The sequence below is a fragment of the Notamacropus eugenii genome, chromosome 5 (assembly GCF_028372415.1).
Source record: "Notamacropus eugenii isolate mMacEug1 chromosome 5, mMacEug1.pri_v2, whole genome shotgun sequence".
Lineage (NCBI taxonomy): Eukaryota > Metazoa > Chordata > Mammalia > Diprotodontia > Macropodidae > Notamacropus > Notamacropus eugenii.
The window spans coordinates 95,282,917-95,310,784 of record NC_092876.1 but is presented as its reverse complement, the minus strand read 5'-3'; the positions used below and the strand labels follow the sequence as shown (position 1 = coordinate 95,310,784).

The window sequence follows — 27,868 nt, the reverse complement described above, 5'->3', positions numbered from 1 at the left end:
ACTTAACTGCTGTCTGCCTCAGTTTCCTTAACTGTAAAGTGGAGAGAACAATAGCACCTTTCTCACAGGGTTGTTTTAAAGATTAAATGAGATAATATTTGTAATGTGCCTAAGGACACCTGCTCCATAGTAGATGTTTAATAAATGCTTGTTTCTTTCCTTGCTTGTTTCCCTCCTACCTCTGTATCTCAAGTTACTCTCCTATGAACATCCTTCAGTTTCTCATTGTTATTCATAAAATGAGGCCTTCCTCTTTATCCCCCAACAGAATACAGGGATCCCACCCTGGGTTGACCAGGACAGAGGAGAGAAAGACTAACCCATCCCTCTTTTTGTACTTCATGCTTCTCTTAATGAAGCCAAAATTCACACTAGCTAATTTGTCTGGTTTGTCACACTGTTAACTCATAATGCCTTGTAAATCCAGATGTGTTTTTTATGAACTGTTGTGTATCCATGTTTCCTCCCCTTGCTGGCCTTGTGTATTTGGTTTTTTTGAACCCAGGCATAGGAATGATCATCTGTCCAGGCTCTGACTCTGAAGGGTGATTATGTCTAGCCTGTACTGGACCCGCCCCCAATGAAGTTCATATGCACAAAGTCTTCAGCTGATGATCATTGAGGCAGTCATGAGGAGGGCATTAGAAGGGCAAATCTTAAAACTATTTCAAACACAACAGATGAGTTTTTAAAACCATCCTTCAGCAGGTTCTGCCCACACACATAACGCACACACACATATTCTCTCACAGCCAAATGGTCACAGAAACGCACACAGAGTCAGTCAGTAATAGACACTAAAACATGGGAGTAAGGATGGGAGGTAGATGTGACTAGAAGAAGGCACTTGACTGAGGATATAGTCATCAGGGTTGCAAAGAAACTCAGCTAAAGATTGAACAAAGTATCTTTGTGTTTTCACAGCTTTATCCACCCTGCTGGCATTAGTAAAGAATTCAGAAGAGCATTGAGCAACCGGAAATCTTTTCCCCTCCTTGTACAAGACTATCTAGATGCTGAAGACTATGTATACTCTTGATCTTCCCACTTACTGGGTGACTGAACAAGTCACTTTTCCTGCTAATTCAGTGTTCTAAGACCAATTTTAATTCTGTGTTCTCAAAGTTTAATTCTAATTTTGTGTTCTAAGACTAATTCTAATTGAGCACCAATTTCTTATCCATTCTGAAGGGAATTGTGTTTTTTCATATGCATCAATGGAATATATGTGATGAGTATACTGATAGGTTAAATTCTCAGAATTGCCTCTTCTGGATTGAAATTCAGACTTACAATGCAGCTTGAAATGACCAATGAAACCCTTGACAACATTCTCACAATCATTGCATTCTTGTGCCTGTGCACCTTAAGTGAAGCAAATCAGAGATTGTAGAACCTTTCCTGACCCAGACTTCTGATCCTGTGACCGACCAAGTAATGACTCCCAGGAACCTGAAACAATCCTGTTCCCACAGCACTCCAAGACCTCTCCATTGTGGACTTGTGAGCTTGTAGTGAGAAAGACTCAAGTCCTGCAGAATGAGTGTTTGTAATGCACATCCTTCTTCCCCACCTGAGTTTTATGTATATAATCTTTTCAGTCACTAGAGGAAGGTCTTCTCCTCTGAGAATAAACAGAACAGACATAACATTATGTCTTCAAGAATTTGAAGGTCTCTCATTCCTCTTCTTTTCCTCTTCCCGCTACTCTTCCTCAACACATAGAGATGTCTACAATGGGAATCTGCAGCTCCAGGAGGATGCTGTGTTCTCTATAACTGGAGGACCCAGAGTAGAAGTTGGAAATCCACTGGACAGGAATATTGAAAGGGAGTTTTCTGTATTTTTCCACCTGAGGTTAGACACTGAGATGCTGTAGAGGAGGGATAAAGCAAACTGTAGGCCAAGTTAATAGTGCCTGTAAATACTGACCCCAGAATTAGTGGTGGATGGGATAAAGCTGTAAAGTGAAGAGGAAGCAGGGAGAGAAATTGGAGGTACAGAAAAAGTGGAATCCTTAGGCAACCTGGCCACTATGAAGCCCAAACATATTTTTCTTTCCTGAGGTTATCTTCAGCCTTTACCTCTCTTCCCTCTCTTATAAGAGCTCTAGTTCCTACTGCATCTAGGAAAGCTCTCTCTCCACGCCCTTCCTTTGTTTTCCTTCTGAGTTTCCTTTTAATGTAACTCCTACCCAACCTTTTAGGTCTGTTAGCAAGGATGAGTGGTCTAATAAAAGCCTAAGAAAATACCCAAGCCAGGCAATCCATGGAGTGGAATGTGAAGAGGCCTTTCTTTAGTGAGCAGAAATATTATGCTAATCCCCCTCCTATATCCCGTTCTACCTCCTTCTCTGTCAATGTGAGAAACGGGGCATGAGCCAAACTCCTTCCATAAAACTTGTTTCATGTGTCAATAAAGGACATTGTATCCATCCCATGTCTTCATTCTCCAGGGTATTCAAGATATCTTGAGTGGGTATTTTCCTGTAATAGGCCAGAACAGGAGGAGGGAGATGAGAGAGAAGAATAATTCTAGTGGAAACAGAAATACAGCCCTTTGTGATCTAAAGTGGCCTTGTATTCCACAGTATGGAAAATGTCACCCCTAGAATCCTCATACCCCAAACTCTGCACTCACCTCACTGCATTCACCTCATTTATTAAACATTCAGGATCATAAATTTAGAGCTAAAAGGAACCTTAGAGATCTAGTCCAACTACTTAATTTTGCAGATCAAGGATAAAAAAGGCAGGTGGAGATTAAGTTGTTGTGTCCAAGGGTGTTCAATGACTGACACAATTTGCATTTGAACCTAGGTCCCCAGAGTTAAAGAGTTCTCAGAATCCTCATTACTATCCAGTAGAGTAGACTAGGAGATAGTACACCAAAGAATCTGATATTAAAGATGCTCTTGTTTATCAAACCTCTTCATTGGCAGAGAAGAAAAGAAAGAACTCTAAAAATATGGCTTGTCAAAGCTGGGAGGAACCTTGAAAATCAGAAGGTTCCTTCAGTTGTAGGACTCTTCCATTCCAGAGGCCCTTCATTTTGTCCAGGGACATTATTTGCACCCCTATCACCTTTATTCTCAATCCATGATTCCTTAAATATACTTGTCATGTCAGGACTTGATTGAAGTCATTTGGTAAGAAGAAAAGCTAAGTGACCTGTCCATGGTATAGATTCTAAGTCACAACCACAAACAGCCCCTAACTCAGGTGGGAAAATAGGAGGCTAAGAGGCTTTTCCATTAAACCAGATTCCCTCTCAGCATTCTTGATAGTAACAACTATAATATTAGCCACTTAAAAAAAAAAACTGTAGCATTGAAAATTTGCAAAGCACATTACTCACAAGAAATCAACTTACAGTATTCTTATATTATTCCATTGGAAATGCAGCCCTGACAGAATGTCAGGCCCCTATCACTCATCCCAGAGGCCGATTCCTTCCTCAGACATCCCCTAATATGGGATCTATCTTATCCAACTTTGCGCATCATAGATGTCTTTGGCAGTCTCAGAAACCCTATGAGTCCTGTCTCAGAATCATGTGGCATTTTTTTGTTTTTTTATTGATTTATTTAACTTTTAACATTCATTTCCACAAAACTTTGGGTTCCAAATTTTTTCCCGTTTTGTTCCCTCCCCCCACCCCAAAACACCGAGCATTCTAATCGCCCCTATCACCAATCTGCTCTCTCTTCTAACATCCCTCCCTTCCCTTATCCCCATCTTCTCTTTTGTCCTGTAGGGCCAGATAACTTTCTATACCCCTTTACCTGTATTTCTTATTTCCTAGTGCCAAGAACAGTACTCGACAGTTGTTCTTAAAGCTTTGAGTTCCAACTTCTCTTCCTCCCTCCCTCCCCACCCCTTCCCTTTGAAAGGCAAGCAATTCAATATAGGCCAAATCTGTGTAGTTTTGCAAATGACTTCCATAATAGTTGTGTTGTATAAGACTAACTATATTTCTCTCCATCCTATCCTGTCCCCCATTACTTCTATTCTCTTTTTTGATCCTGTCCCTCCCCATGAGTGTCGACCTCAAATTGCTCCCTCCTCCCCATGCCCTCCCTTCCATCATCCCCCCACTCTGCTTATCCCCGTATCCCCCACTTTCCTGTATTGTAAGATAGGTTTTCATACCAAAATGAGTGTGCATTTTATTCCTTCCTTTAGTGGAATGTGATGAGAGTAAACTTCATGTTTTTCTCTCACCTCTCCTCTTTTTCCCTCCACTAATAAGTCTTTTGCTTGCCTCTTTTATGAGCGATAATTTGCCCCATTCCATTTCTCCCTTTCTCCTCCCAATATATTTCTCTCTCACTGCTTGATTTCACTTTTTTAAGATATGATCCCATCCTATTCCATTCACTCTGTGCTCTCTGTCTCTGTGTGTGCATGCGCGTGTGTGCGTGTGTGCGTGTGTGTGTGTGTGTGTGTGTGTGTGTGTGTAATCCCACCCAGTACCCAGATACTGAAAAGTTTCAAGAGTTACAAATATTATCTTTCCATGAGGAATGTAAACTGTTCAACTTTAGTAAAGTCCCTTATGACTTCTCTTTGCTGTTTACCTTTTCATGCTTCTCTTCATTCTTGTGTTTGAAAGTCAAATTTTCTTTTCAGCTCTGGTCTTTTCATCAAGATTGCTTGAAAGTCCTCTATTTCATTGAAAGACCAATTTTTCCCCTGAAGTATTATACTCAGTTTTGCTGGGTAGGTGATTCTTTGTTTTAGTCCTAGTTCCTTTAACTTCTGGAATATCCTATTCCATGCCCTTTGATCCCTTAATGTAGAAGGTGCTAGATCTTGTGTTATCCTGATTGTATTTCCACAATACTTGAATTGGTTCTTTCTATCTGCTTGTAATATTTTCTCCTTGACCTGGGAACTCTGGAATTTGGCCACAATGTTCCTAGGAGTTTCTCTTTTTGGATCTCTTTCAGGTGGTGATCGGTGGATTCCTTAAATACTTATTTTGCCCTCTGGTTCTAGAATCTCAGGGCAGTTTTCCTTGATAATTTCATGAAAGATTATGTCTAGGCTCTTTTTTTGATCATGGCTTTCAGGTAGTCCCATAATTTTTAAATTGTCTCTCCTGGATCTATTTTCCAGGTCAGTTGTTTTTCCAATGAGATATTTCACATTATCTTCCATTTTTTCATTCTTTTTGTTTTGTTTTGTGATTTCCTGATTTCTGATTAAGTCATTGGCCTCCATCTGTTCCATTCTAATTTTGAAAGAACTATTTTCTTCAGTGAGCTTTTGAACCTCCTTTTCCATTTGGCTAATTCTGCTTTTGAAAGCATTCTTCTCCTCATTGGCTTTTTGAACCTCTTTTGCCAATTGAGTTAGCCTATTTTTCAAGGTGTTATTTTCTTCAGCATTTTTTTGGGTCTCCTTTAGCAGGTTGTTTACTTGTTTTTCATGCTTTGCTTGCATGTCTCTCATTGCTCTTCCCAGTTTTTCCTCCACCTCTCTAACTTGATTCTTTTTGAGCTCTTCCATGGCCTGAGCCCATTGAGTGGGCTGGGATACAGAAGACTTGACTTCTGGGTCTTTACCTGATGGTAAGCATTGTTCTTCCTCATCAGAAATGAAGGGAGGAAATACCTGTTTACCAAGAAAGTAACCTTCTATAGTCTTATTTTTTTTCCCTTTTCTGGGCATTTTCCCAGCCAGTGACTTGACTTCTGAATATTCTCCTCACACCTACTTCACCTCCAGATCTGCCCAGTCAGGCTTGGGGTCTGAGATTCAAATGCTGCTTCCCAGCCTCAGGGCTTCAGCGGGGGCAGGGCTGTCATTCAGTGTGAGATTAAGTTAAGGTGCTCAGGTGGGGGCAGGGCCACCTCTCGAGGTCAGTTCCCTCAGGGGGTTTATGTGGAAACCTTCAACAATGGATCCTGGGTCCTGCCTGCTTGGGGAGCCCTGGTCTGCTCCCGCCTCTGCTGCTACCTCCCGAGGGGGCCCGAGCCATTTGGGACACCCCCCTCCCCTGTCGGCCAACTAAAAAGACTCTCTCACTTGACCCTTGTCACCTGTGGGTGGAGGGACCCACGGGGCCGCTGGAGATTCCATCCCTGAAGCCTGCTTGGATCTACTCCCCTCGACGCTGCTCAGCCAAGGCAGGGCTGGGCTCGTCTCCAGGTCGACAGCATGATGGACCTTTTGCAAGAGGTTTGCAGGGCTCTCTGGAACTAAAATCTCCTCAGCTCCATTGTTCTGTGGCTTCTGCTGCTCCAGAATTTTTTGGGAGTTCTTTTTTACAGATATTTTATAGGCTGTGGGTACGGAGCTAGCATATGTGTGCCTTTCTACTCTGCCATCTTGGCTCTGCCCCCAGAACCATATTTTTAAATACAAAAAATATGCAGGATTATAAAAGGTAACACATTGAAACAGAGATGTAATTTTTACTAATTATGTTCAAGGATCCCCTGAAATCTATTCATGGATACTTGTTTAAGATCCACTGCTCTAAAAAGTACTTAAAGAGAAGATTTCCTGCTAGGTCTGAGAACTTTACCCCATGTGTCTCCCAAATTCTTCCCTCCCCTGGCTTTGGCTTGCCATAGTAGGAACTTCTCTTATTCTCCATTCTGGAATTTCTGCCTTTAAAGTAATTTCTTTGCATTAGTTTCCAATGATGAGCATGTCTGCAAAAACCCTGGCATAGTGAAAAACATGATATGGTAGAAATAATGAGGTTTGAGGGGACCACAAGCCTATGGGGCACCAGTGCCATCTGGAAAGCATTGTTGGACTCAACCCATATTTTAGTGAAGTGAGAAATTTTATTGTGATACTTACAAAGTGGGTGGAGCTCCTTAAAGACTAGCAACCTAATGGGACTGATTCTTGTAGTGAGGTCTGGGTAAAATGCCTGCTAAGTAGATAAAAAATATTGCTTGATCCTTTAAGAACTGACCACTCCTGGATCCTACATCAGATAACCTACTTAGGCTACTTGGCTCACCATTCAATGAACGTTTTTTTCTGTACAAGCTTTAGAATAACCCTGTTAAGGTTGCAAGTTTCCTAAAGAACTTTGCCCTCTCTTGTAGCATCACAATAAAACTTTGCTACTTGACTTAAAGACTGCCTGAGTCCTCAGATTCTTTACAGATGCCTCTGCCCTGTACCTTGATATTTTTGGGTCCCTGAACCCCTGAACCACATCATTGCCATGTCAGTGCCTCAGAAAAAAAAATCCTGTCTTCTCTTCTTACCCCATTTCATAGGACAGCACTCCAGAGTCACTCTCAATACTTTTCTCCCTAGCCCAAGTTACCCTCAGTCTAAGCACAGTCTATGCCTCCCTCATAGCGTGAGGACAGGAAAAATACAAGATACAGAGAGACCAAGCTGGATCTACTGACAGTCTAGAGTGATTTTTACCACTACAACATTGTTCTGGGCTCTGAGACCCTTTCTTCAGGTAGATGTTACTGGGGAGTGGAGGCGGAATCTAGAGCAGAGTGAGAATTGGGTGTGTGTAAAGTATCTGTGGCTGTAAAAATGAGACATATTTGTCATCCTAGTATGAATTCTGGGTTATGAGACTGAGGAAGGGAAATGAATATAGGCTGACACTGATTAATATCCTTAATTGCCCTCCCCCTCCCCCATCAAGTGGGGATCTCTGCAGGCCCAGATTTTCTTCTTCTCCAGTGTGAATAACAGTGCCTCCCACCTCACATTTCCCATCGTTCCTCTTCTGAACCCCTCTTGCCCTACTTCAGTCCCTGTTATTGCACTGGAGCCAACAACACAGGCTTTCTGACAATCTTATCTCTGGGTGAGAGCTACTAAGGGTTATGCATGGGAGACTAGACTGAGTCCTGTACACTATGACTGAGAGATAAAGCAGGAACAGGAATCCAGGGCAAAAATAAAAAAAAACAAACAAACCACTCATCTTTTTGTCTTAATTTCTGATCAATAAATTAAAGAATGGGACCTCTTTCCCCATTTACCAAAGTTTTCAGACTTGAAAGTAGAATCAGAATGCTCATTCTCAGCAGTGTCCTTCAGAAGAGTGAACTCTTAAAAATCTGGACTTCAGAAAGAGAGAACTCTGCATCTCCCCAAATTATTGCTTATTAATAATCATTTCTCTCAAAGTGGATTTTTGTTTGTGCTGTCTTACGAGTAGATGATATGGAGATGCATTCAGCTGGGTTAATTCTATTTGACTGGCAACATATTATGGTCCTTTCTTCATTCCCAGTTCCTATAAATGTTACCTCAGATCATCCTATGGTACCGTCATGTCCAAGGATATGTAGGGATCATTCCATTCTGAACACCTCTCCAGTGTACAAAAGGTTTTGATATAGAATAATGATAATTTAAGTAAAATTTTTCTGGCAAACTTGGATCAAAACACACAATATTACTATATTTTTTTCTCAGTAAGACCAGGCTCTATGAAGCTTTAAGTGCCAAACACACATTTCATCCTAGATATTAGAAATCATCCTATCACCCTAGAAATATCACAGATATTTCATCCTAGAGGCAATAGGGAGCCACGGGAGTCTTGGATTAGTGACACAGACAGACTTGTTTCAGGGATATCACTGGCAGTAGCAATGGAGAGGATATATTGGAGAAGTAAGGGCCCTGAAGGGTAGAAATAAATGAGGAGGCTGTTGCCCATCCAGTGAGCAGCAGTCTATGAGAGACTGAATTAGGGTGGAGGTTGTAGCAATACAGAGCAGGAGGTAGATGTAAGAACTGCTGTGGGGGTACAAACATCAATAGTTGGCAACTGATTTTATATGTGAACTGTGGTGAAAACATAATAAGGATTTACTAACTGTGCATCCTCCCTGGTGCCAGTTAGAATCTTCCCATCCTCCCCAAGGAAAGTCCCTAACCCTTCTTTGATATTGTTTTCTTCCTGTATAGACTAAACAAACAAACAAGAAAAGAAGCAACTTTGTTGTCCTCAGGTACAACATAAGGAACAAAGGTCTACTCCAAAGAGCTCAATATTGCTTATATGGGCAGCTAGGAGATGTAATAGCAAGAGTGCCAGGTCAGGAGTCAGGTTCCTGAGCCCCATCTTCCCTCCACTGTAGCCAGTAGCTTGGGGGAAAGTCCTCGGGCAGCGGCAAATCTTGCTGTTTGACTCTGAGTTCCAGGGGAGTAACCAAGACCCTGAAGCTGCTTGCCCCAGAGGATTTCATTTTCATTTTCTCTTCCCTCTTGTCCCACTTAGTCTGAGGCAGATCAGCAGAGGGGGCTACAACTATCTGCTGCTGGCTGGCTGGGCACTTGGAACACCTGATATTGGAGAAGCTGAGGACATTCAAGCTGTGCCTGGTGGACTGTCTCCCTTGGGGCCTCCTGCAGGGGGCTGATCGCACAAAAGTGGCTGATCTCCTGATCAGTTCTCTTGGGGAGCAAAAGGTCTGGGAGCTGGCTCAGCATCTGGGAGAAGATGCGTCTGAGGAAGCTGTGGGTAGCCCCCTTTTCTTCCTCCTTCCCACTTTCTCTCAGTCCTTCCTCCCTCCATTCTTTCTTTTTTCATTTCCTCTCTCTTTCCGTGGAATCCTCTTCTAGGGCTACTCCCAGACCAAAATTACCTTATATTCACTCTTTATAGATTTTGTGTTCACAAGTAGTTTCCTTCTTAAGAATGTAAGCTTCTTCAGGGCAGGCATTCTTTCATTTTATGTTAGTATCCCCAGCACCCAGCCCTGTGTTTGGCGTATCATAGGTACTGTAGACCTGAAAGTTTCGTTAAAAAAGGCAAACAGGCTAAATGCATGTCGTTTATTCCCTTAAAGCTAGTGGTTACATGATCATGGAGCCAGAAAAAATTCTGACTTCAGACCACTTCATTCCAACTCCTCAAGGCCCAAACTGAAATCTACTTCTTAATGTTGTCCTCAGGCTCCATTCCTACTCTCAGCTCCCAACTTTTGGCATATGCAAGTTTTGCATTAGAACAACTAAGTTTTGCATTAGAACAACGTGGTCAGCCCATCAGAGTTGCGAGCTCTGAGGCATACTTTGAATACTTGTCAGTTCAGCTTGAGCAAGGATTTCAGTGTCTGGTAACTTATCCTGTCAGGTGATCCTCAGAATCTTCCTAAGATCATTCAAATGGAAGCGATTCAGTTTCCTAGCATGGCACTTGGTAGACCATCCATATTTCACAAGCACAGAACAATGAGGTCAACACAATGGCTCTGGTAGACCTCAGTCTAATACCTCTTCTCTCCCAAATCTTTCTTCAGAGCCTCCCAAACACTGAGCTAGCTATGGCAATGCGTGCATCAATCTCATTGTTAATATGTACATCCCTGGAAAGTACACTACCAAGGTAAGTGAACTTATCCACAGCATTCAAAACTTCTCCATTTGTTGTAATTGGTGGTTCCACGTATGGATGGTGTGGTGGTGGCTGATGGAGCACCTGTGTTTTTTTGGTGTTAATTATTAGGTCAAAATTAGCACAAGCAGCAGAGAATTGATCCATACTTTGTTGCATCTCAGCTTCAGAGGCTGCATAGAGTGCACAATCATCTGCAAACAGAAAATCATGCACCAGCACTCCCTCCACTTTGGTCTTGTCTTGTAACCTTTTGAAATTGAGGACCCACTTTGGAAGGAAACACCTGTTCCCCGGTGCCGCTCTGGGTGGGGGGGCCCAAGTCCTTCTGATCAAGGTCCAGCCCATGGACAATGTGAGACCGGTAGCAGCCCCCAGCATGCCACGATCGGGTCTTCTTGGAGTTGGGTTGCTTGGGAATGCAACCCAAAGCAGGTGATAAACTCCATCTATGGCTAAATACTGGCAGGAGACTGATAGTCAACAAGTACCGTAAGGGAAAGTTGAAAAGAACTCCCAACTATCTACTTATGTCACAGCTAGGTCTCTCAATATCTTCTGCTTTTCTTTCTTACAGAGGATCTTGGTTTACTTCTTGCTACAGTTCTTTCTGCCTCCTCAGGTTAGTAACCACTGTCTATATGTAAGTCTAGACTCAGCTTTTTTTCATCTGTCATCCTGGACCTCAGATTGCCTATTAATAGAGTTCCACTAGTAAAATTTAAGGGGATGTGCTGTAGGAACCTGAACCATTCCCCCAAACATTGAGTGAATTAAAGTCTTGTGGGTTCTAACACATAATATACCTCCTAGGTGGGCAAGATGGAAAAATAGTGGCAGGTTAGTGATTTATTAATAGTGGGATAGTGATATTTACTTAGTGATAAGTTGGAATGGTCAGACCTATATTATACTGATCCTAGAGGAAACAGAGAAGTGCTATAGTTTATTGATGAGGAAAATGACCTGATCAGATCTGTTCTTCAGTAATGCCACCTTTCTAGTAGTATAGTAGATGGAGAGGGAGGAGATTTGAGATAAAATACTAACTATAGGAGGCTAATGTAACAAACAGTACAGGAGAGAGGTAGTGTACCCTTAGATCCAGTGCCATTGATTCAGTCATGAATAAGACTGTCAACATCTCACCTCTTGACATTTTTTGACAGTCCCCCATGCCTGGAATCCTCTTCCCTCATCATCTCCTCCTACAGGTTTCCCCAGCTTGCTGTAAGTCTCAACTAAAATCCTATCTTTTACACTCCTTAATGCTAATGCTTTCTTTCTCTCAATTATTTTCTGTTAACATGTATGTAACTCATTTGTACGTATGGGTTTGCTAATTTCCCCAACTATATTGTGAGTTCTGTGAAGGAAAGGACTGTCTTTTGCCTCTTTGTGTCCTCAGTGTTTAGCATAGGGCCTGACATACATTAGACACTTAATAAATGTTTATTGACCAATTAATAAATATTCCTACACATATATGAATGCTTAAGCATGGGCAAGCAGTAGATACACACATATTTATATAAACCCTGATATATATGAAAATATATTTTACACTTATTTATACAAGTTTACTCATGTACTCCCAGAAAGCAATTCCACATTTTAATATTATGTGTTTCGTGCTATGTAGCAAAATATAGCACTTGACTTCTCCATCATTAGTTCATTTACTTTTACTAATCATCAAAATTATACACTTGGTTTAAATCAAAATTGCTCAAAGAAGTAATGGAGAGTAGATGTATCAAAAATGTGAACGTCAGGCAGCATGTAGCTCACAAGACTCCTGAGTATAGGTTGAAATAGATTAAAATGGTATTGGGAAATATTTAAATAAACTTAAAAATAATAATATATAGATGAATTGTATTTTAAAATTAAGTCATAGTAATCCTTCTGTATGGATTAGTAGCCCCCATTTGTAGTTGAGTTTAACACTGGTAATGTAGAGGGAACTCATTCTCTTCCAAATACAAACCCTCATTCACAAGAGTAGAAATGAGAAATTGTTTATGGCATATATACACATGGGAACACATTTGATCAGAATACATGTATTGAGGAGGTAGTTAATGGGACCAGCTGGCATCTTCTGGAGTTGTCATTGATAAATCTAGTACTTATTCTCCGCCAGATCTTCTCCCTGTTAGGGGCCATGTCTCCAGGGCACCTTGGTGAGTGGCATGGTTCCACTTTAGCCAGTCCTCAACCCTCCAGCTCTCTTTCTGGCTATCTAAGACAGTTGGGTCACCTAATACAGCCTCTAGGTGATGCAGTGGATAGGGAGCCAGAGGAGAAGAGAGTCACTGGATGGAAGAGATCCTCTGACTCCTATGGGGTCTTTCCCCCATACCTCTCCCAAGAGTGTCAAAGGCAGGATAGAAACCAGGGCTCTCCTGACTCCATGCCCAGTGCTGCCTTTCTAGTGCTCCTTTTCTCTTCTATTACTGCTTTATGTTTTCACCTTTCACTGTGTCTCTCTTGGCCCCTCCCCCCCAATAAACCCACTAGGACAAAAGTGAAAGTATACCCAGTGAAGCAGTAAAAACAAAAATATCAACAAGAGCATGAGGCAATACACAGAATTTACTCTTTGTCTATTGTGCATATATTGTCAATATGGTTAGGAGTAGTTTATGTCACCCTTCCCTTTGACCTAGCAGCCAGTGTAATAAAGTCGGTAGGGGAGCAGGAGAAAAGGAGCAGTAATTACACAGTAGTTCAACTTCAAGACCAGTCATGACTTGGTTCTTATTCAAAACCCTGTGGATAATCAAGACTTTACCTAATAGACCAATACTGTAAATCTCTAGAAGGAAGAGGCCACCAAGAATCTTCCAGAAGAATGCAGACCGTATCCCACTTCACCACCTGAAAGAACAGTTTTCACATCCAAACACCTGAGATACACTGGAGACAGGTTCAGTCGGTCCCATATGGAACACATGCATTGATTTCCATCTTTCCATAACCCCTGACAACTTAACAACCTTCCCCCTCCATCTGGAGATATATATATATATAATAGATAAATAGATATACACATATGAGAAATTGGCATAAAGATTATTAAAAGCATAGAAATTGTTGAGATCTTTGAGAGAGTGAGTGTATAGAGAGAAGGGATGTGACACACTGACATTTAATAGGAGGCAGAAGGATATTTATCCATTAAAGACTGAGGAGCAGGAGGAGAAACCAAGAGAAAGCAGTGTTTCAGAAGCAAGAGGAAGAGAGATTCTCCAGAAGGAAAATTGATGTTGGAAGTGTCAGAAGTTTCAGGGAAGTCAAAAAGAATTAGGACTGAGAGAAAGGTTATTACAGCTACAGGCATAGATTGTATATATCCAGAGCTAGCTTCATACCATCCAGAGAAGAGGGGCATGCACACACATATACACACACATATACATATGTAACAGGAGGGTCAATGTAGGAAAATCTTCCCTGTGTCTGATTGCCCCTTAGAGAGGTCTAATGGGTACTGTGGTTGTGTCATTGGCAAAGAGAATTCAAGCTGCCACTTGTCAGTCAGGGATTCTGTGGGATGTCAGCCATGATATCTGTGCCCAAGGGCTGGACCCCTCCCATGACTTTTATTATTCTTAGAAACCCATCAGTGATCCTGATTGGCAGTAGAATTCCATCCCTGTGCAAAGGGTATCAGTCTATCTTAGACACTCCCCCAGAGTTAGAGGGACCTTGGAAAAAGAACTGGCCTCACACAGCCCAGCATAAAAATGAGTACATACCCCAAAGATGTGAATGCACTAAACTGAAGAAACTAAAAACTGAAGCCATGTTCTTTACTCATCTCAGTTCTACAAATAATCATTACATACCTACTAGATGTTAGATACAAAGACAAAAGGAAAACAATCTCTGTCTTCCAGGCCAAGTCTTTTCTCTTACCTCTTAGACTATTTTTTTATATTGGCTCTAACCCTGCTTCTGATTCCAGCATTATCATCTGCTTCTGGTCCCCCAGATTAGGATACTGTGTCCTAGTTGCCAACAATGATTTGTGTATTTCTGACCCTTTCCTATTCATATCTAGTAGAATATGAAAATATAGTCACATGTTCACATGTGCACAGAGATCTATACGTGTACTCAGCATATCCTCTCACCCATCCACCTCTCACATAGTCTCACATTACATAGATAGAAATACACTCCTACTTTCACATACCTTTCTTCACACACTCATCCATGCACATGATATACATGTATATAAATGTTTGTGTACACATATGCATGTATATTTTCCCAATCACCACTCATTCCACCCAAATATTATCCTGAATTCTGACCAGACCCTTGAGTCATGTTTATTTGTCACTAGACCCAGACTGGGAGTTGGAGAGAGTTTTGTGTCTTCTGGGCAGAGGGAACAGTAAAGATCAGAGAAGCACACCCTCTTCTCAACCTGGGTAATGCCAAAACATGGAAGAAAGTACAAAGCTATAAATTATATTATTGTATTTGAGTCTGTTAACAAGCATTATTTGTGGAGTTTGTGGTGTTGAGACCTAGCATATTTCAGTGCAACTCCTGAGTGCCCCAGCTGAAATCTACTCCCTAATGCTGTCCTCCAGCTCTGTTCCTACTCTCAGCACCCAAATATCTCCTTATGCAGCAGATGGTCTCTCATTGTCTTCTGTTTTTTTTTTTTTCCACAGGGGATCGTGGATAATTTCCATGCCGCAGTTCTTCCAGCCCTCCCAGGTCAGTAATCACAGTCCAAACCATAGATCTATGATGCCTTTCAGAATTTCATGATTAGCAATGGTTTAATTTTGCACTCCAGGAGGGGAGGAAACCTGTCTCTCCAGACCTTTGAGGATTAAGAGCATCCCAGTGATCAATTAAGACAGAAAGAATGCAGGAGCATGTTCACATAGTTAGGATGATTGAGTTGTACTCCAAAAGTTGATAGAGCAATAACAGTTTGACACTAGATAGACAGAGTTACCAGATTATTTTGGGGGCAGCAGAGAGTAGGATATCTAATCCTTGGTTATTGTAACTTAATATGTTAGGAACTGGTGGCCACAGATAGGCAGAGATATTTTCTCAGCAAAAGTTCAGAGACAATTGGAATATCCCAGCAACAACTTAGCAAAAAAGGTCTATTTCGAAGAATCTACTCGCCTGAGTCAGAAGCAGTTGGAGATCTATGTGTCCTTTGCAATATTAGCTATTTACAAAGGAGCAGAATCCAGACTCAGAATTCAGGTACTATTGTACCCACTTGAAAGATCCTTGAGTGCCACTGTAGAGTGTAAAATCAGTTATATAATATGAAATATTTTTTGCTCCCCTCTTGCTTTTGAGGTCTTGTCTATCTACTCATCAGAAGGAGGGGTAATAGTTTCATGTATGGTATTTTCTTTGGCTCCTGTAACTGGCTCCTCTCCCTTCCTTCTCCAGGAAAGAGTAAGTAAGGTTGAACTTGTACGAGGGTGAACCATATTCCAAGATCCTCTCTTTTTCTGTCCTAATTTAAATTTCTGTACATTTTTAGCTGACTCCTGGTCTCTTTATGTTTGAGGGGGGAAAACAAAACAAAGCAATTAGACTAGAAGGAACTAATTACTATTATTACTGGTTGTTAATATACAGGCATAACTAATATAGTGGTACAGAGGAAACTGAGAAAGGAATTGGCCTCAAACATAATGGGACCAGAGATTGGTGAAAAATGTAGGAATTTTAAATTAAGGCAGAAAGCATAATCTTTGTTGAAATTTATAAGAATTTGTCTGACTGGGCTCCAAACTATTATGATTGTAGTAATAGCTTTCATCTGATATAAATTCAGTAAAACGGCTAAAGTGTATCCATGAGGGCTTGGGGAAGAGTAGAAGATCATCATTTCACCTTTAGATTAAAAATCAACCTAATTGTTGTGACCAGGCATCAATGGTTAAATCTCCCTAGAGGAGAAGGATAGGAAGGAGAGGGCAGTGGTGAAAGAAAAGATCATATCCTAAACCATTCCTAGGGAGCAGATAGGAAATGCCTGGGAAAGATTCAGTGCTATCCTAGTCAGTATCAAGGAGGGAGTGGGAAAGATATAGAGTACTGACTGGCCAACTCCATATTCCTCACTGGCGCCCAAACATTACCCAGAAGTGAGCATAAGACAAGACTGGGAAACAGGACTAAAAGTAGGCACTTTTTTGTTCACTTGTTCAGTCAAGTCTGACTCTTTGTAACCTATTTGGAGTTTTCTTGGCAAAGATACTGGAGTAGTCTGCCATGTGCTTCTTGAGCTCATCTTAAACATCAGGAACTGAGGCAGGCAGGATCAAGGGACTTGCCCAAGATCCCACAGCTACTAAGCATCTGAGGCCTATTTTGAAGTCAGAAAGATGGATCTTTCTGATTCCTAGTCCAGTGCTTTACACACTGTGTCACTGCTGCTCCAGCAATAACTTGCTCTTATGTAATCTACACAAAGCATCTGGATTTTTTCAAATAAATTGTAATAATATCTTTTACATCTTCTTAGCTTATCATAATACCTGGATATATAGCTCTGGGTATCATTTCTGTAAGTACAATATTTGAACCCTTTGGCTTATGCTTATGATGTGTCAATCTATAGGCATTTATTAAGTACTTACTGTACACTACTATGCTTAAGGCTGAGAATACAAATAAAAGTAGGAAAAAAAGACAATCTCTGCCTTCTAAGAGCTTAAACTCTAACAGGGGAATGAAATGTAGAAAAAGAAACTGAAAAGTTGGGTTTTGAGGAAGATACTTATCTAGAAGTATATTAGAGAAGGTTCTGAATGCAGCCTAGAGGAGAACGAAAGAGTTGTTAGCCAGAGTGCCTTCCTTACATACAAGTTCTTGGAGGAGCCCTCCAGTCTGAGGGAAAGGCCTGGGAAGGGGAGGGTGCTTCCATTGTGTTAATTCCTTGGCTGGAGTGAGCTCCCAGGATGAAGTGGTTCTTGAGATGTGGTAGAGGAAAATCAGAATGCAGATTGGAGAGAAATGAAGACACAGTTTTCACCAGGCAAAAGTACAAGAAGGCAGGTTTCAGCTCAGTAAATACCACCACTCCTATGTGTTTAGAGCTGTCCAAAAAGTGAGAAGCAGCCTCATGACCTGGTGAGTTCCTATCACTGGTGGTTGTTATGGAGATCCTGCACAGGCTCTTATTGGGGATACTCTAGAAACTTCCTACAGTGCTTGTACACTTTAGGCATTTAACTGGTGTTTGCTGAAATGTGAAGACTTGTTTTGGTAACCTCCCAGGGGATTTTGCAAATGCATTCTTTCTGTGATAATAGCACAGGGTCCTTGTCACCAAATGATAAGGACTATTATAAAACAGTGAGTAAGGAGATCAAAATAGGTATAACAGAAAAGAAGTCTGTAGAGGCTGAGAAATCACATGCCATTGGGATGATCACAAGAAAGCCTCACAAAATGGTAGGATTGTCTGGGGTCTTGAGGAACTGACAAGATTTTGATAGAGGAGAGGAGTTAGTTTGTGGTGAACACAAGACATTCTGGTTGCTGACTGCATTGTCACTGACTGTTTCCTATTCCTGGACTTCTCTCCCTCCTCCTCCTCCTCCCCAAGCTTCCTGGACTTCCTTAAAGTCTCAGCTAAAATCCCATCTTCAGCAGGAAACCTCTCCCAGTGTCCCCCATGTTAGTGTGCTCCTTCTGAGAAGATCTCCAATTTCTCCTGCCCATGTCTTGCTTGCACATCACTGTTTGCTTGTTCTTTCTCTTCTTAGATTATGAGCTTCTTGAGGACAGGACTGTTTTGTCTTTCTTCCATCCCCAGCTCTTAGCAGACTACCTGGCATACAATAGGTGTTTAATAAATATTTATGTTGTGGTGTTTCAGAAAGATCACTTAAGTTGAGGTGCAGGCAGGGTTTGGGGGCATTCCATGGAAACCAGAAGAGCCTCAGAGTAGCACTTCACCTCCATGTGGGCTCTGAGAACAATGATGCCCAAACCATTATCTCACGGACTTTTCCCAAAGATACTGCAGCAGATTTAATCCTGAACATCTCTCTATTGTGTTTGTTATGACTTTAGATGAAAGAAATAAATACCAAGAACAAATGAGAAAGAAATTCCAGCTCATGAGGGACAAGAACTATTGTCCTGGGGAGCAAGAGCTCTTTCAGCACCAATTCACACAGCTGGTGCTTCTTTGGGAGTATCGTTACAAGAAGCAGAAACACCATGTGCTTCTAGTCCAAAGATGGGAACATGCTGAGGTCATGGAGGAACGAGGAGAGCCCATAGAGGTGTCAGCTTTACTTGATCCTGTTCAAAACACACGCGTCCAACTACACACTGTTGTGCTGCAGGGGCTGCTGGTATTGAGAAGACTACTCTGGCCATCAAAGTGTTGTTGGACTGGGCAGAGGGAAAACTCTACCAGGAGAGATTTGACTATGTTTTCTATCTCACTTGCATAGAATTGAACCCATTAGGAGAGAGAATAATCAGTTTTGCTGATTTAACTGCTTATGACTGGCTGAGCATCCAGACTCCCATGATAGAGACTGTGTCCTAGCCAGAGAGACTTCTGTTTACCATTGATGGATTAGATGAACTAAAATTCTCTTTTAATGAGCACAGATATGATCTATGCAAAGACTGGAAGCAGCAGAGGCCAGTGTCCATCCTGCTGTGCAGTTTACTAAGGAAAACCCTGCTCCCAAAAGCCTCCTTGCTACTCACTACAAAACTCACTGCTCTCGGGAAATTTAGTCCTTTCTTAGAAAGTCCACATACTGTAGAGATCCTGAGCTTCTTTGTAGAGCACAGGAAGGAGTATTTCTTCAAAATTCTCAGAAATGAGAAATTAGGTAAAAAAGCCCTTAATTTAGTAGAAGGCAATGCCACACTGTTCACCATCTGCTCTGTTCCCCTGATGAATTGAATTGTCAGCACTTGCCTGAAGCAACAAGAAGAGAGAGGTTGAGATCCCATCCAGGCTTTGAAAATGACCACTGCTCTATACATATGTTATATTGATTTAATCATATCTGGTGACAAGAACTTAATGCCTAACAGAAGAGGAAGTTGAATACTTAAACAACCCCATCTCAGAAAAAGAAATTGAACAAGCCATCAATGAACTCCCTAGGAAAAAATCTCCAGGGCCAGATGGATTCACAAGTGAATTCTATCAGACATTTAAAGAACAGTTAATTCCAATACTACATACACTATTTTTGAAAATTGGGGAAGAAGGAGTCCTCCCAAATTCTTTCTATGATACAAATATGGTTTTGATACCCAAACCAGGAAGAGACAAAACAGAGAAAGAAAATTATAGACCAATTTCCCTAATGAATATAGATGCAAAAATTTTAAATAAGATTTTAGCAAAACGAATACAGCATCTTATCACGAGATTAATACATTATGATCAGGTAGGATTCATACCAGGACTACAGGGCTGGTTCAATATTGGGAAAACTATTAGCATTATTGATCACATCAACAACAAAGCTAACAAAAACCACATGATTATCTCAATAGATGCAGAAAAAGCTTTTGACAAAATACAACACCCATTCCTACTAAAAACACTGGAGAACGTAGGAATAAAGGGAACTTTCCATAAAATAATAAGCAGTATCTATCTAAAACCTTCAGCAAGCATTATATGCAATGGGGATAAGCTAGATGCATTCCCAATAAGATCAGGGGTGAAACAAGGTTGTCCATTATCACCACTATTATTCAATATGGTCTAGAAATGTTAGCTGTAGCAATTAGACAAGATAAAGATATTCAAGGAATAAGAATAGCCAAAGAAGAAACTAAGTTATCACTCTATGCAGATGATATGATGATTTACCTAGAGAATCCCAGAGATTCAAGTAAAAAATTACTTGAATTAATAAACAACTTTGGCAAAGTTGCAGGTTACAAAATAAACCCACACAAATCTTCTGCGTTCCTATATATTAGCAACAAAGTCCAACAGCAAGAGATAGAAAGAGAAATCCCATTTAAAGCTAGGGTAGACAGTATAAAATACTTAGGAGTCTACCTGCCAAAACAAACCCAGGGATTATATGAACACAATTACAAGACACTTTTTGCACAAATAAAGTCAGATTTAAGTAAGTGGAAAAACATTAGTTGCTCATGGGTAGGCCGTGCTAATATAATAAAAATGACAATTCTACCTAAATTAATATACTTATTTAGTGCCATACCAATTAAACTATCAGACAATTACTTTCTAGAGCTGGATAAAATAATATCAAAATTCATTTGGAAAAACAAAAGGTCCAGAATATCAAAGGGACTAATGAAAAGAAATGCTTGGGAAGGTAGCCTAGTGCTACCAGACCTCAAACTGTACTATAAAGCAGCAATTATCAAAACCACTTGGTATTGGCTAAGAAACAGAGAGGTAGACAAGTGGAACAGACTTGGCACTCAAGATGCAGTAGGCAAGGAATATAGCAACCTTCTCTTTGATAAACCCAAGGACCCCAGCTTCTGGGATAAGAACTCATTGTTTGACAAAAATTGCTGGGAAAACTGGATAACAGTGTGGCGGAAATTAGGCATAGACCCATACCTGACACCGTACACAAGAATAAAGTCCAAATGGATACATGATTTAGGTATAAAGATTGATACCATGAATAAACTGGAGAAGCAAGGAATAGTGTATTTATCAGATCTATGGAGAAGGGAAGAATTCTTTACTAAAGGAGAGATAGAAAGCATTATGAAATGCAAAATGGATACCTTTGATTACATTAAACTGAGAAGTTTTTGCACAACCAAATCCAATGCAACCAAAATCCAGAGGGATGTAGTAAATTGGGAAAGAATTTTTACAGCTAAGCTCGGGGATAAAGGCCTCATTTCTAGAATATATAGAGAACTGACCCAAATGTATAATCATACAAGTCATTCCCCAATTGACAAATGGTCAAAGGATATGAACAGGCAATTTTCAGAGGAAGAAATTAAAGCTATCTATAATCATATGAAAAAATGCTCTAAATCACTATTGGTTAGAGAGATGCAAATCAAAACAACTCTGAGGTACCACATCACACCTATAAGATTGGCAAACATGACAGAACAAGAAAATGATAAATGCTGGAGAGGATGTGGGAGAGTTGGAACACTAATTCATTGTTGGTGGATCTGCGAGCGTATCCAACCATTCTGGAGAGCAATTTGGAACTATGCCCGAAGGGCTACAAAAATGTGCATACCCTTTGTCCCAGCAATATCACTACTAAGACTATATCCCCAAGAGATCATAAAAATGGGAAAGGGTCCCACATGTACAAAAATATTTATAGCAGCACTCTATGTAGTTGCCAAAAACTGGAAGTCAAGGGGATGTCCATCAATTGGGGAATGGCTGAATAAATTATGGTATATGAATGTAATGGAGTACTACTGTGCCATAAGAAATGATGAACAAGAAGACTTCAGAGAGGCCTGGAAGGACTTATATGACCTGATGCTGAGTGAAAGGAGCAGAACCAGGAGAACTTTGTGCACAGCAATGACCACAGTGTGTGAGAGTTTTTTCTGGTAGACTTGGATTTTTGTAATAACGCAAAAACTTCTTATAAAAAAAAAAAATCCCAAAGGTGCTTCTCAAGGCAAAATGCCTTCCACACTGAGAGAAAGAAATATAGAAGTCACTCACAAAATGTAGCAAATCATGTTTGTGTATGTGTATGTGTTTGTGTATCATGTTCTGATTTGTTATACGATTTCTTTCATTTATTTTAGTCTGACTACATAGCATGACTATAGTGAAAATATACTCAATAGGAAAGTATATGTAGAATCTATACAGAATTGTATGCAGTCGTGGGGAGGGAGGGGGGTAGTGGGGGTAGGTGGGGGTGATAAAATCACAATTGTATGGCAGTGATTGTTAAACATTAAAAAATAAAAATAAAATAAAATAAAAAAAATAAAAAAATTAAAAAAAAAAAAAAGAACTTAATGCCTCAGCACTTGAGGAACCTTTGTGGATTGGCTGCTGAGGGGATCTGGGAGAGGAAACTGCTGTTTGAGGAGGAGGACCTGAGGAGGCATAACCTAGAGGCAGCTGATGTCTCTGCTTTCTTAGACATGAACATTTTTCAGAAAGACAGTGGCTGTGAAAACTGCTACAGCTTCATTCACTTAAGTTTCCAAGAGTTTTTTGCTGCCATGTTCTATGTGATGAGGATAGACAGAGAAGGGGAGAAGAGCCCTGACCTCTCCATCCCAGATGTCAAAAAACTTCTGGAGGAGTGTAGCCAGCATGGAGCCAGCTTTGTGGTCCTGGTGGTGCAATTCTTGTCTGGCTTCCTAAATGCAGAGGCTACAAGGGAGCTGGAGAGGAAGTTCAGATGTAGAATGTCCCTGGAAATCAAGTCACATTTAATGCAGGGGATTGTGGGAGAAACCAAAAGAGATTCTAAAAAATCCTTATTTTCTGATCCTTATTTACCAAATTGACATTCTCTTTTATATGAGACTGGAGATGCTGAATTTGTAACCCAGGCACTAGCTAATGTCCAAGAAATCAAATTAGATCTTTACTATAACTATGAAATCCTGAGTACAGCTTTCTGCATTAAGCACTGGCCTAGGTTACAGGTAATTTCTTTATATCTTCTTTTTTTATATCTTGAAGTCTTTACTAGGCTTTGCAGACAGATGGAACTATGGATCTTTTTTTTCTTAATGCAACGTTCAGTTTTCAGCTTTGCACATGTGCCTAGCCCAGATTCTTCCCCAACTTTTCTTTGGGGTCATGGAATTTTGGAATAAAGGGTCCAACACCAGGCACTGCTGGACTTTATCTTTATTCAAACCGGTGTGGAAAACTAAGGTGGTGTTCTTTTCCACCATTTTTGTGTTAGCCCTACTAAAGTCACACCAGATTGATCTAGTGCTATTTAAATTGTGTTTGACAGCAAAGACATCCCTGGATAGAGGATACTATATCTTCATCTGTGCCAGGAAAAGAAAAGGACAAAACCAGCATGTGGATTTCAATATCCAACTGAAATTAATTAAAGAATATTTGTTTAGATAACTGACATCCTACAGAACGAGGAGAAGGACAAGGAGCTGGGAGGGAGGAAGGGGGGTGCTGGCATGCAAATTTCCAGGTTTGTGTGCAGCAGCCTTCCATTTTTATATAGGAAAAAATCCCATCTGTATTATGTTCTACAAATTCTCCTTTTCTAGGAGGTCTCAGGCAGTGTTTGGAAAGGGAGTGCATGACATTGTGCCACTAATTCTCTGCTTTGAAGTTTTTAAGAATGTCTCTGATTGAGGGTGAAAAGCAGGAGGAAGGGAAGGGAAGGAGAGCATTCCTCATCCCATGCTAACTTTGGGGCTGTTAGTGATAGGAACCTGCTCATCCTGTCCTTGGTTGGCTTCTAAGATACTCTCCCTTACACTGGTGACAATGGGCTCATAATGAATGACGGTGCTCTTGCTTCATCATGGCAGAATTTCAGATGCACCTTCAGACTACTCTTCCAGGTTCTAGACTCTGAAGCCAGCCCTGGAGGTGGAGGGAAGAGGCTAATATTCACTCAGGGCCTTTTGTTTAGTATTTCACACATTGGAGTCTCTTGCACATCTGAGAAGGGTCAGCAGGAAGTCATTTTCCTGCTAGAATAAGCACCTTATGGCATTTGAAGCCATCTATTTTTGGGAAATAATGTGATGAGGAGCCCCTGCCTGGCAGCTTCATTAGTGGTAGCTAGGTGGCACTGTTAATGTTGTTGTTTGTCCTTTATTCTCTGAGAGCCATGATATTAGGAAGGTGACACCATGACCTGCAAATGAATTATATTTGAGTGAGGAAGTACTGAACCAAATTACCATTCTCACTTTCTCCTCCAGATCACATATAGCAAATGGTCAGACATGATTGCAGGAATGTGGAGACAGCACCCTGAGGAAAGGGAAGACCCCTACAAGAACAGAACAAGATACTAGACAAGGAGCTATTGAGCATAGGAGCGATTCCAAAAAAACAGCCCAACAGTTGGTCACACCAAGGAGGAGCTAACAAGGCTCATTGAGGAGAGAAACAAGGTCTACAAAAGCTGCACAACACCTGACCAATTGGAGGAGGACCTACCAAGGTTTACTGAGGAGAAGACCAAGGCCTAGAAAGGCTACAGAATAACTGGCTACCTGGAAAAGAGCTACCAAGGCTCAGTTTTGCAGAGACAGGGTTTCTGGGCAATCAATAATTGATTTGTTATTATAGCTGGCAAATAATTAATAAGTTGAGGTCAGTGACTCTCCTAAAAGCCAAATGTCCCCACCCCCACTCCTACCATTCCATGATTAAATAACTTTAGGAGACTGGGTGTTCCTGACAGATGGTAATCAATTCTCATTGGTTAACAGTTCATGAGAGAGTGAGTAATATTATAAGCATAGGTCACTTATTCTAATGAGGGGCTGGAGGACATTACTCTTATCTTTTCACTCTTGAACAGAGAATCATCTACACCCAGTGCACCCCATTTCAGGAATCAAGACAAAGGCTTCTACCTCCCCCCAGACTACTTATGGAGTTGAACAACAGGCATGGAATTTACTTACATGGGATTCACCTTCCCCAGCAATCAGAACAAAGCTTCCCTAGTTGGATGGGGTCCTGCTCAAGATAGATGAGAATATTGATCCAATCTTATCACCCTTCAAAGGACTGGGCTTTGAGGAAGAAACAGAAAGGAAAAAAACTCCTGTAACCCCCTCCCCACCTCCATATTAATTGATTATTAATAATCCTTTTTCTCAGAGTGCTGGACCAGGAGTCAAGGGGACATGATTTGAAATGTGTCCTCAGATACTCAACAGCCTTGTGACCCTGTGGACAAGTCACTTAATGCCTTAGGTTTCCTCATTTGGAAAATGGGGATGATGGCACCTACCTTCCATAGTTTGTGAGGATAAAGGAGATAATATTTGTAAAGTGCTTTGTGAACCTTAAAGCACCATATAAATACTATCTATTTATTTATATGAAGAGCAAAGGGAAAGAAGGCTGATGGAACTGGCAACAGTTAATACTTGGATTTGTCTCAGATGCACTGGCCTTCAGAGTCCCAAGCATCTAACTTTGCCTCTTCTCTCCCTGAGAATTTCTGGAATTTGATCTCTAACCTTTTCATTTTTCCATACAGTCAAATAAGTACACACATTAATAATGAGAGGCAACTTGAGTGCCACTGATATCCATAGTAAAGTTCTCCTCTCATTTCTTTCTCTAGTTCTTCTGATGTACCTGATGATGCTTGGTAAGATTGCTTCTCTGTGGGCACCAAGAATCACAATCTGAAAGAGCTCAAGCTGTTCTGCCCTCCTTTTGTCCATGCAACCTTTGTGTGGGACTAAGAAATTCAGAATGTAACTGGAAGAACTGATATAAGTTTAACCTGATCCCAGAGCTTGGGTGGCTGCCTATATGGAAGTGGGGAAAGTGAGGTAAGGAGCTGAGGAAGATGTGAAAAATGAGGCTTGAGGAGGAAAAGAAAGGGTAGAAAGTAGAACAATGGGTGGAGCCAAGATGACGGAGTAACAGCATGGACTTTTTAGAGTGCTCCCCATAAACTCATCCAAATACATGTAAAAAATGTCTCTAAACAAATTCTGGAGCTGCAGAACCCACAGAATGATGGATTGAAGCAAATCTCCAACCCAAGGCAGCTTAGAAGGTTGCCATGAAGTGTCTATCATGCAATACTGGGATCAGAGTGCAGTCTAGCATGGACCATACCATCACAGATGGGACCTGAACAGGACTTGGGGGGACTAAATCTGTCACACCTGTGGTGGTTTCCCAACTTTACAACCCCAGAACACTGAGGACAAATTGGAAGGTCCATGAAAAAACCTGTGTGGGACAGGTGTGAGAGAGGAGAGTGGTTCTGCCCCTAGCCCTAGGGTGGCAGAGGGGGAAGGGGGCAGAGGAACCCTCAGCAGCCACGGCAGAAGCAGGGGCAGGTGCAGCCACTGTTTCTGGAGCTCTAAGCCCTCAGACTGTGGGGGGATCAAGTGGCTGACAGTACACCCTTCCTCCCCACATTCCCACTGGAAGCAGAGGACTACCTTGAAAAGAACTCAAAAGTCAATTAAATGACTGGGTAAATGAGCAAAAACTGGAAAAAGAATCAGACTATAGAATCTTACTTTGGTGACAAGGAAGACCAAAACATGCAAACAGAAGACAACAAAGTCAAAGCTCCTCCTTCCAAAGCCCCCAAGAAAAATATGAAGAAGTCTCAGGTCATGGAAGAGCTCAAAAAGGATTTTGAAAACCAAGTAAGAGAAGTAATGCAAAAATTGGGAAGAGAAATGAGAGTGATGGAAGAAAATCATGAAAAACGAGTCGACTGCTTGCTAATGGAGACCCCCAAAATGCTGAAGAAAATAACACTTCAAAAAACAGACTAACCTAAATGACAAAGGAGATTCAAAGAGCCAATGAGGATAAGAATGCCCTAAAAGGCAGAACTGGCCAGATGGAAAAGGAAGTCCAAAGGGTCACTGAAGAAAATAATGCCTTAAATATTAGAATGGAACAGATGGAAGCTAATGATTTTATGAAAAATCAAGATATTATAAAACAAAACCAAAGGAATGAAAAAATAGCTGACAATGTGAAATATCTCATTGTAAAAGAAACTGACCTTGAAAATAGATCCAGGAGAGACAATGGGACTACCTGAAAGCCATAATCAAAAAAAAAGATCCTAGACATCATCTTTCAAGAAATCATCAAGGAAAACTGCCCTAACATTCTAGAATCAGAGGATAAAATAAATATGGAAAGAATCCACTGATCACCTCCTGAAAGAGATCCCAAAAGGAAAACTTCTAGGAATATTGTAGCCAAATTCCAGAGCTCCCAGGTCAAGGAAAAAATATTACAAGCAGCCAGAAAGAAACAATTCGAGTGTTGTGGAAATACAATCAGGATAACATGAGATCTAGCAGCTTCTACATTAAGGGATCACAGGACTTGGAATATGATATTCCAGAGGTCAAAGGAGCTAGGATTAAAACCAACCATCACCCACCCAGCAAAACTGATTATAATACTTAAGGGGAAAAACTGGTCATTCAATGAAATAGAGGACTTGCAAGCATTCTTGATGAAAAGATTAGAGTTGAATAGAAAATTTGACTTTCAAACACAAGCATCAAGAGAAGCATGAAAAGGTAAACAGGAAAGAGAAATCATAAAGGATTTACTAAAGTTGAGCTGTTTACATCCCTGCATAAAGATAATATTTGTAGCTCTTGAGACTTTTCTCAGTATTTGGGTAGTTGGAGGGATTATATACATATAGAGAGAGGACATAGAGTGAGTTGAATAGGAAGGGATGATATCTAAAAAACTAAAATTAAGGATGAGAGAGGAATATATTGGGAGGAGAAAGGGAGAAATAGAATGGGGCGAATTATCTCTCACATAAGAGAGGCAAGA

The 27,868-nt window shown here is 40.9% G+C and overlaps 1 protein-coding gene and 1 pseudogene across 1 annotated transcript in view; both read left to right on the top strand.

The window, feature by feature from the left end:
• LOC140504871 (NACHT, LRR and PYD domains-containing protein 12-like) overlaps window positions 1–2,439 on the top strand; it is a 46,424-nt gene extending 43,985 nt beyond the window's left edge. Inside the window, 1 exon segment of the mRNA XM_072610236.1 lies at window positions 925–2,439. Coding sequence (XP_072466337.1) covers window positions 925–1,039 — 115 coding nt within the window. The 3' untranslated portion in view covers window positions 1,040–2,439.
• Window positions 2,269–27,188, top strand: LOC140507638 (NACHT, LRR and PYD domains-containing protein 12-like; annotated as a pseudogene).
• Window positions 27,189–27,868: the final 680 nt, after the last annotated feature.